This window comes from Salvelinus fontinalis, chromosome 41 (assembly GCF_029448725.1).
Source record: "Salvelinus fontinalis isolate EN_2023a chromosome 41, ASM2944872v1, whole genome shotgun sequence".
Taxonomy (NCBI): Eukaryota; Metazoa; Chordata; class Actinopteri; order Salmoniformes; family Salmonidae; genus Salvelinus; species Salvelinus fontinalis.
This window is the reverse complement of record NC_074705.1, coordinates 5,507,629-5,517,628: the sequence shown is the minus strand read 5'-3', so window position 1 is coordinate 5,517,628 and position 10,000 is coordinate 5,507,629. Positions and strand designations below refer to the sequence as shown.

General features: G+C 42.1%; 1 protein-coding gene across 1 annotated transcript in view; it reads right to left on the bottom strand.

Moving 5' to 3' along the window:
• Positions 1-65: 65 nt before the first annotated feature.
• The window catches only part of LOC129840462 (zinc finger protein 658B-like), a 73,520-nt gene continuing 63,585 nt past the window's right edge, over positions 66-10,000 (bottom strand). Inside the window, exon 3 of the mRNA XM_055908359.1 lies at positions 66-1,632. Coding sequence (XP_055764334.1) covers positions 1,301-1,632 — 332 coding nt within the window. The 3' untranslated portion in view covers positions 66-1,300. The remainder of the gene's footprint in view (positions 1,633-10,000) is intronic.

Below are 10,000 nucleotides of genomic sequence, written 5' to 3'. Positions count from 1 at the left end.
GACCCCTAGTGGCAATTGTTTGCAACATTGGCTGGTCTCGAGTGGCAGAAGAATCAGACAATTCGTTTAAGCTTTGCCAGCCGCAGATTTATGACAATTCCATACATTACAACATTGTTGCAGCATTTGATTTATAAAGTGAAGAAATAATAAAACTAGAACGCACACAAAACACACCACAGAGTACATTATGATGACATTGTGTAGGCTATAATATTCCAACACTTAGATTTATAAAAAAATTGAAGAATGAAACAACATACACGTCTAGCGTTTCTTCATGACCAAAATGCTAATATATTTACATAGGCTACATATGAACATATTTATACAATAACCCGCAAGACTAAATGTGTGTCATTAACCATTCAGTCAGCTAATCAGTATCTGTCAGTATCTGTCCGAGACAACTCAACTGTCTCCGAGCCACACAGGTGTGTGTGTGACAGTATGATAGTCGCTCGGTAATCCTTTAGAAACGTTTTCATATTGTTGTGTATAAAGAGGGTCATTAACATATTGTTGTGTATAAAGAGGGCAATTAACATATTGTTCTGTATAAAGAGGGTAATTAACATATTGTTCTGTATAAAGAGGGTAATTAACATATTGTTCTGTATAAGGAGGGTAATTAACATATTGTTCTGTATAAGGAGGGTCATTAACATATTGTTCTGTATAAAGAGGGTCATTAACATATTGTTCAGTATAAAGAGGGTAAATAAAACAACATCTCTGTTTAAAGAGGGTCATTAACATATCGGTGTGCACAAAGAGGGTAATTGACATATTGTTGTGTGTAAAGAGGGTAATTGACATCTTGTTCCGTATGTATGGTAATTAACATATTGTTCTGTATAAATACGGGTAATTAACATATTGTTCTATATAAATACAGGTAATTAACATATTGTTCTGTATAAATGCGGGTAATTAACATATTGTTCTGTATAAATAAGGGTAATTAACATATTGTTCTGTATAAATAAGGGTAATTAACATATTGTTCTGTATAAATAAGGGTAATTAACATATTGTTCTGTATAAATAAGGGTAATTCACATATTTGTTTTATGAAGTATATAAGTGACATGCCTAACATCAGAACAACAATGCAGGAATGCAACTCATTTGAATGTGTGTTAGATTAGACCTCTGTATTTCAGGGTCATCATGTTCAGGGTTGAGTGTTGATGGTTCTTCCTGTTCTCTCTCATTGGCTGTGGGGTTTGGGCTAAAGACTGATTGTCAAACTTACAAAAACAATGTGAAAGTAAGGTCCATCCATGATTTTTACCATTTACTTTGAGGCAGGTCCTTCCACTGATAGATCCATCTGGAAAGGTGTTAGACACCTGTAGCAGGACTCGTCTCCTCTTGACACTCCTCTGAAGACAATAGAGCAGTTCTGCAGTCCCTCATCTTCAAACTCCATTTTCCCCTCAAAAGGTAGGTTGACTACTGGTCCAAATCGTTTGCTATAGGAGCCAATGTTCACATTTTGCCCCTGTGTCATTTTTTCCCCCAGGTGACGCAGCACGTCTTTGGGTTTCATGAGTTCACAGGTTAAGACTGCATTTTCTCCCAGGGTTGCTGTGACAACCTGCTGTGTTCTCACCAGATGAGAGAGCCCTGCACAAAGAGAGTTACACATGACTTAAAACTACTACAACACACACACACACACACACACTTATAGGATGTGCGTACAGCCCAGTACATCGCTGGGGCCGAGCTCCCTACCATCCAGGACCTCTATACCAGGCGGTGTCAGAAGAAGGCCCGAACATTTTTTTAAAAGACTCCAGCCACCAAAGCCACAGACTGTTCTCTCTGCTACCGCACGACAAGCGGTACCAATGCACCAAGTCTGAAACCAACAGGACCCTTAACTGCTTCTACCCCCATGCCATAAGACTTCTAAACAAGACTGCTAAATATCTACTCAAATGGCTACCCGGACTACCTGCTTTGACCCTTTTTTGCACTGACTCTATGCACACACACTGGACTCCACCCACACAGTCACACATACTTACACCCCAACACACACTGGACTCCACCCACACAGTCACACATACTTACACTGACACCCCAACACACACTGCTGCTACTGTCTATCTATCCTGTTGCCTAGTCACTTTAGCCCAATTACCTTGTACCCTGCACATTGACTGTTGTGGTACTCCTGCTATTCACTGTGGATTTATTCCTTGCGTCACTATTCTTTTTATTTATTTATATTTTAATCTTATCTTAAACTCTGAATTGTTGGAAAATGACATTTAAGTAAGCATTTAATTGTTCGTCTACACCTGTTGTCTACGAAGCATGTGACAAATACAGTTAGATTTTATACAATATAGTGGTGTAGTACTCAAAATGGTCAGAAGGGGGAGTACAGAACTAGTCTATAATCTAGTCTAGGTACAGTAGGAGGAAGTTATGAATGAAGAGGCTTTTAAACTGACTGCAAGTATGGGTTCATGTGTTTAATTATTAAACTTGAATTTAAAAAAACATGAGCTAGCGCACACCCAGAGAAAGTTGTTATGTAGAGGTGCTGACTAACGGCGAATAAACTTTAAGCTATAAAAAATAAAGAGTTGCACACTCCATACATACATTTATTGGGCAAATCACCAATGTTTTGGCATCACAGTGCCTTCTTCAGGGTAATGTCATGAATGCTTGAACAAGGTTACGTAGACAAACAGTGCAATTAGTGCAACCAATGACAATAGTGAGGAGTGTGTGATAATTATTAAGTTAATTAGAATGAATTGAGTGAAACTGTTAAAAAACAATAGTTTATAGCATATTAAATATATTAAGCTATTGTTATCATATGGAAACAATTAAATATTGTACATAATATTAGCATCAACATCCATTATTGTTTAATTCAATTTCACATATATATTTAATTGTTTCCTATTTCATTAAAAAAATGTTTAATGTAATATTTTGGTTCAACCATAATAAGTATCCTCAACAGGGGGAACATATTGGGTATATTCTGATAAGTTGTAGAATGACTATATATCCACTTATACAACTTGCTCATAAGAGAGAGAATTGTTCATAAGAAGAGCCTGAGATCAAAGTCAATATTCAGACCACTAGGGGCCAATGTTTTATGATAGAATATCCAGTAAGCCTCCCTGTGTAATAGTAGGATCTCGATGTTACCTCCTCTCCTTGGTAGAGCAACATGCTCAATGCCTGTGTATTTGGGGGAGGAGATGGGATGGTTAGCTTCAACAAAGTGAGCTGCTACTGGATAGTCAATGTTCTGACACCTGATTGAGCTGCGGTGTTCAGCTATGCGTTGTTTTAATGGTCTTTTTGTTTGCCCTACGTGGGCTTTCCCACATGAACAGGGGATGAGATAGATTACTCCCTTGGTCTTGATGAGATGATCCCCCTAACAGGGATGCTGACCTGTATGTGGGTGTCTGATGATGACCTGTATGTGGGTGTCTGATGTTGACCTGTATGTGGGTGTCCGATGTTGACCTGTATGTGGGTGTCCGATGATGACCTGTATGTGGGTGTCCGATGATGACCTGTATGTGGGTGTCTGATGATGAGCTCTATGTGGGTGTCTGATGTTGACCTGTATGTGGGTGTCTGACGTTGACCTCTATGTGGGTGTCTGATGTTGACCTCTATGTGGGTGTCTGAAGAAGGATGTTTTATAGTGCTTTTGCACTGTGCGCATGAGCCACATTTGTAGATCCCAATTTGGAATGTGTGTCAAGAGTGTCTGAGTGGGTTCAGGGGCCAGCTCAGATCTCACCAAGCCACCTCCAATATTGCAACCATGCTTATAGACCACTACTTGGCGTTCCTTTAAGAGGTGTGCGATTTTTTTGTCTGGTTGCAGAATATGCCAGTGCTTTTTCAGGATTGCTTTCATTTTCTCCAAACAGTTGGTGTACTTGTTGCAAAATACTGTTGTTGTTTTTCTTCTCTGGTTGAGATTCTAGCAATTTGAGATATTTGAATCATTGCAGCATCAAGTATTTTGTTCTTGTAGCCTCTCATTTTAAATGTATCTGTCATTTTTTTAGCATTGCTGTCAATCTGTCTGGTGGCCACAGATGTGTTTAACCCTGCATAACTGACTATATGGTAGACCATTATAGAGGGGAAGGATACTATCTGCACATAGCAGGGTATTGTGGTCTGTGGGCTTTGTGTAGAAGTCTGTGGGCTTTGTGTAGAAGTCTGTATGTAATGCATCCTTCTCTTTGATGATCCATAAGTCCAGGTAGTTTATTTTTCTCTCATCAGTCTGCATGGTGATTTTGAGGTATTCAGGGCTCTTGTTTAATAGTTTGGACTTTATTTAATTCCTGCTGACTTCCTTCCCAGAGCACAAAGACAGCCACTATGTCTCTTTTCCATAGGAAAGTAGGGTGTGTTTCTCTGTTTTGTAAAGGAGTGCTTCCTAAAATTGTCCCACATACAGGTTTGCATAGTTGGGAAAAGGGGGAGCCCATGGCTACACCCCAAATTTGAAGGAAAAAGTCTGACTCAAAGACAGTCATTTTTGTTCAGCTCAGTAAGTTGTAAGATGCAATCATTGGATAGAGCAAGGGTAGTCTCTCTGCTGAAGGAAGTGTTGCAGCGCCTGCAAGCCTCAGTGTGTGGGATGTTAGTGTACAAGTTCTTCACATCAAAAGTGGCCAGCAGGGTGCCCTCTGGTATCCTTCTAGTCTCTCTATCAATGAGATCATGTGACTAGTGTCTTTGACATAAGGATGGGAGATTCTCAACCATCGGTTTAATGTGGTGATCCACAAACTTAGAAATGTTGGACATCACAGAGTCAATTGCTGCTACAATGGGTCTACCTGGGGAAGGAGACACTTGTTTGTGTAATTTAGCAACTGTATAACAAGTTGGTATCTTAGGAAATTTCACACATAGAAATTCACATTCTTTTTTTGGTGATTCCAAACAGCTTTCCACTGTAGATGAGATAATATGCTGGAATTCTGGCTTGGGTCATTATTCAGTTTGCGATAGAAGTCACCTTTAGATAGTTGTCGGCGATATTCATTCACATAGTCACATTTGTTTTGTATTCAAATTCCTTCTTCACATTTTTTCATGATAATCGAAGGATCTCACTGTAATATTTACATAAGGCCAGTTTGTGCTGTTCTGTGCAGGGAGTAGTACACAGCGTTGTACGAGATCTTCAGTTTCTTGCAATTTCTCACATGGAATAGCCTTCATTTCTCAGAACAAGAATAGACTGACGAGTTTCATTTTGACATTTTGAGCCTGCAATCGAACCCATAAAACATTGCTTTGTACACATGCTTCAAACATCTGAAAACACAATTGTTTTGGTTTAATAAAAATATATTTCACATTGGTTAAGATTATTCTCTACACTAAACATTGCTTGTTTTGTCACAAACTGAAATTAGGTGAACTACTAGAATTTTAGCAACCAGGAAATGGGAATTTCTGCATATCGCACCATTAATAAAGTGTAGAATTGCAGAAAAATTGTTAAAATGCAAAAGATTTCTAGAACCATAACATCTCTCTTGACAGACATGGAATTTGAACCAGCAACCCTCCAGTTGCTGGCCTGCCTCCTCTACACCAACCAGGCAATCGTGATCGAATGGTCAGTCTCCAAGGCATTCCTAGTTGATCAACAAACATTTCTGTAAAAAACCCAAAGATAAAGCCTTGCCTTCCTATTTTTTTTCCATTTCAAACCGATGGCGGTAGGTGCACTTGATTCAGCAGCCCTAGAAGGTAGAACTCCACCTACCAGGCAGGCCCAAAGAGCAAATCAAGTGCACCTATAGGACTACCGCTGGCCGCTCAGATCACCGGGTCTGCACAGTTTCCTTGACTCAGAAAAGGTTGTTGACCACTGCTCTAGGTTAACTACAGTTTTACCAGAGCAGTCTAGTCATCAGATAAGGAGTGCCCCCTGTAAGTATCTTTCTGACTGCGTATCCTTCCTGGATTTGGAATCAGCATATTTGTTTATTAGAATCCCCATTAGCTTTTGCAGAGGCAGCAGCTACTCTTCCTGGGGTCTGCAAAAAAACACAAAACATGTAACAAAGTACTAAAAGGCAAGGACAGTCACACACATTTTTTAAAAGCATAACCCTGAGGTTGGGAGGGGTCAGAGTACTGTAATAAACCTCCAGCCCAGATGGTTCCTCTTTCATTTGACTCTTTTCTACGGTAACCCTGACTCGGACCTCCTGTTGGGCCACATAGCTAAGCTACTTGGTACAATTATATAATGTTTTTCAATTGTGGGAACAAAGTCATGATACAACAAAGTAATGAATCTCCTCGGCATGACCACGACCCCTAACACCGGAGAGAGACTCAGGACCAGCATCGGGAACTTCCTGCTGACTCAATTACCAGAATCGCACATACTTTGGGCATGTGAGAAGCATGTGGGGGAAAGTGTAAACCTCTATGACACACACACATACTACTGTAATAGATGTAAAATGCTCACCCTATTCCCATAACATGGAGTCATCATTTCCCACATTGTAAAACATTTAATTATGTAAATTGACTGAAATGTATGCTGCTATTTTTGTTGCAGTTGTATTTTAAGTTCTTATCTTTTAGGCCTATGAATTAAGTGTAGGCGTGTTTAGCTTCTGGGGTGGAGCATTAGAAGCCAATTGGTTTGGAACTTGCTGTGGTTATTACAGTACTCTGGCCAGTCCCAACCTCAGGGTTATGCTTAAAAAAATGTTTTAAAAGAGCTCAGCAAAAATACATCAAAACATAGCAATCATTCAACAAACAATTATCCATGACCCAGGCCGTCTACTTCATTCTCTTGCATCGTCTGATTGTGTCCTGAATTTTCAATCCATACCTTTTTATTGTTGTGCCACCTAGTGTTTGCTACTTGTTCTGTACCTTATGGTCCATATGCTGGATATTCTACATTAATTGATCAAAGAAAGATGTATACTTCAGAAAATGTATTGTCTGTCATCAGTGTCTGTGTTTCTAGATTTAAGCATTGAGATGCAGCTGGAATCATCCTCTGGTTGAGTGAGACAGCTTCACATGTATCAATGTCACCACAGTAACATAAGACCACACCAGCCAACCAGAATATGAGGCAGGTACTTCCCAAGACATAATGAAAATGTTTTGTTCAGATTAAAAACACCTTGCTGCTCTATTTCTCCTTTCAGGGGTTTCTATGGCAACTACACACATCCATTTGGCGCCATACAGTGTTTTGACACTGTAAACAGTGAAATATGCATACCCTGAGGGTGCGTGTCAGCTGTGGTGCAGCGTCACTGGATCATACTGTATTTCCTGACGGACCTGTGATTCGAACCAGCAACCCTCATGTTACTGGTACGCCTCTCCAACTCTAGGCTACCTACAGTTCTACCAGATTACTCAGTACACATTTGAACTCAATCACAGGATATCAAAGTTTACAGTAGCTTAGTCATCAGATAAGGAGTGGCTACTGTCAGTATCATTCTGACAGATAAGGAGTGGCTACTGTCAGTATCATTCTGACAGACAAGGAGTGCCTACTGTCAGTATCATTCTGACAGATAAAGAATGCCTACTGTCAGTATCATTCTGACAGACAAGGAGTGCCTACTGTCAGTATCATTCTGACAGATAAAGAATGCCTACTGTCAGTATCATTCTGACAGATAAAGAATGCCTACTGTCAGTATCATTCTGACAGACAAGGAGTGCCTACTGTCAGTATCATTCTGACAGATAAAGAGTGCCTACTGTCAGTATCATTCTGACAGATAAAGAATGCCTACTGTCAGTATCATTCTGACAGATAAAGAGTGCCTACTGTCAGTATCATTCTGACTGCTCATCCTTTACTGGAACACTGAGAACATATATACACACACACACATGTCAGCGCAGCATTGGACATCTCATATATATACTGTATTCTATACCACTGTATCTTAGTCCAATGCCTCTCTGACATACATGTATATATTCTTAATCCATTTCTTACTTAGATCTAAGTGTTTTTTGGGTATATGTTGTGAAACTGTTAGATATTACTCTACTGTCGGAGCTAGAAGCACAAGCATTTCGCTACACCCGCAATAACATCTGCTAAACACGTGCATGTGACCAATACATTTGATTTGAGGCTGAGAGTGGTCAGAGTATTGAAATAACCCTGCAGCCCAGACGGTTTCTCTTTCATTTATGATTCTATTCTACAGTAACCTTGACTCAGCCCTCCCGCTTGGTCAAATACTATTCCCAGCTAACTAGTGATACCTAGTCAGTTGTATAGGGACAGGGGGACACCTAGTCAGTTGTACAGGGACAGGGGGATACCTAGTCAGTTAGTCAGTTGTGCAGGGACAGGGGGATACCTAGTCAGTTGTACAGGGACAGGGGGATACCTAGTCAGTTGTGCAGGGACAGGGGGATACCTAGTCAGTTGTATAAGGAAAGGAGGATACCTAGTCAGTTGTACAGGGACAGGGGGATACCTAGTCAGTTGTACAGGGACAGGGGGATACCTAGTCAGTTGTATAAGGAAAGGAGGATACCTAGTCAGTTGTACAGGGACAGGGGGATACCTAGTCAGTTGTACAGGGACAGGGGGATACCTAGTCAGTTGTATAAGGAAAGGAGGATACCTAGTCAGTTGTACAGGGACAGGGGGATACCTAGTCAGTTGTACAGGGACAGGGGGATACCTAGTCAGTTGTACAGGGACAGGGGGATACCTAGTCAGTTGTACAGGGACAGGGGGATACCTAGTCAGTTGTACAGGGACAGGGGGATACCTAGTCAGTTGTACAGGGACAGGGGGATACCTAGTCAGTTGTGCAGGGACAGGGGGATACCTAGTCAGTTGTACAGGGACAGGGGGATACCTAGTCAGTTGTACAGGGACAGGGGGACACCTAGTCAGTTGTACAGGGACAGGGGGATACCTAGTCAGTTGTACAGGGACAGGGGGATACCTAGTCAGTTGTACAGGGACAGGGGGATACCTAGTCAGTTGTACAGGGACAGGGGGATACCTAGTCAGTTGTACAGGGACAGGGGGATACCTAGTCAGTTGTACAGGGACAGGGGGATACCTAGTCAGTTGTACAGGGACAGGGGGATACCTAGTCAGTTGTACAGGGACAGGGGGATACCTAGTCAGTTGTACAGGGACAGGGGGATACCTGGTCAGTTGTACAGGGACAGGGGGATACCTAGTCAGTTGTACAGGGACAGGGGGATACCTAGTCAGTTGTACAGGGACAGGGGGATACCTAGTCAGTTGTACAGGGACGGGGGGATACCTAGTCAGTTGTACAGGGACGGGGGGATACCTAGTCAGTTGTACAGGGACGGGGGGATACCTAGTCAGTTGTACAGGGACGGGGGGATACCTAGTCAGTTGTACAGGGACGGGGGGATACCTAGTCAGTTGTACAGGGACGGGGGGATACCTAGTCAGTTGTACAGGGACGGGGGGATACCTAGTCAGTTGTACAGGGACGGGGGGATACCTAGTCAGTTGTACAGGGACGGGGGGGATACCTAGTCAGTTGTACAGGGACGGGGGGATACCTAGTCAGTTGTACAGGGACGGGGGGATACCTAGTCAGTTGTACAGGGACGGGGGGATACCTAGTCAGTTGTACAGGGACGGGGGGATACCTAGTCAGTTGTACAGGGACAGGGGGATACCTAGTCAGTTGTATAGGGAAAGGAGGATACCTAGTCAGTTGTATAGGGAAAGGAGGATACCTAGTCAGTTGTACAGGGACAGGGGGACACCTAGTCAGTTGTACAGGGACAGGGGGACACCTAGTCAGTTGTACAGGGACAGGGGGACACCTAGTCAGTTGTACAGGGACAGGGGGATACCTAGTCAGTTGTACAGGGACAGGGGGATACCTAGTCAGTTGTACAGGGACAGGGGGATACCTAGTCAGTTGTACAGGGACAGGGGGAT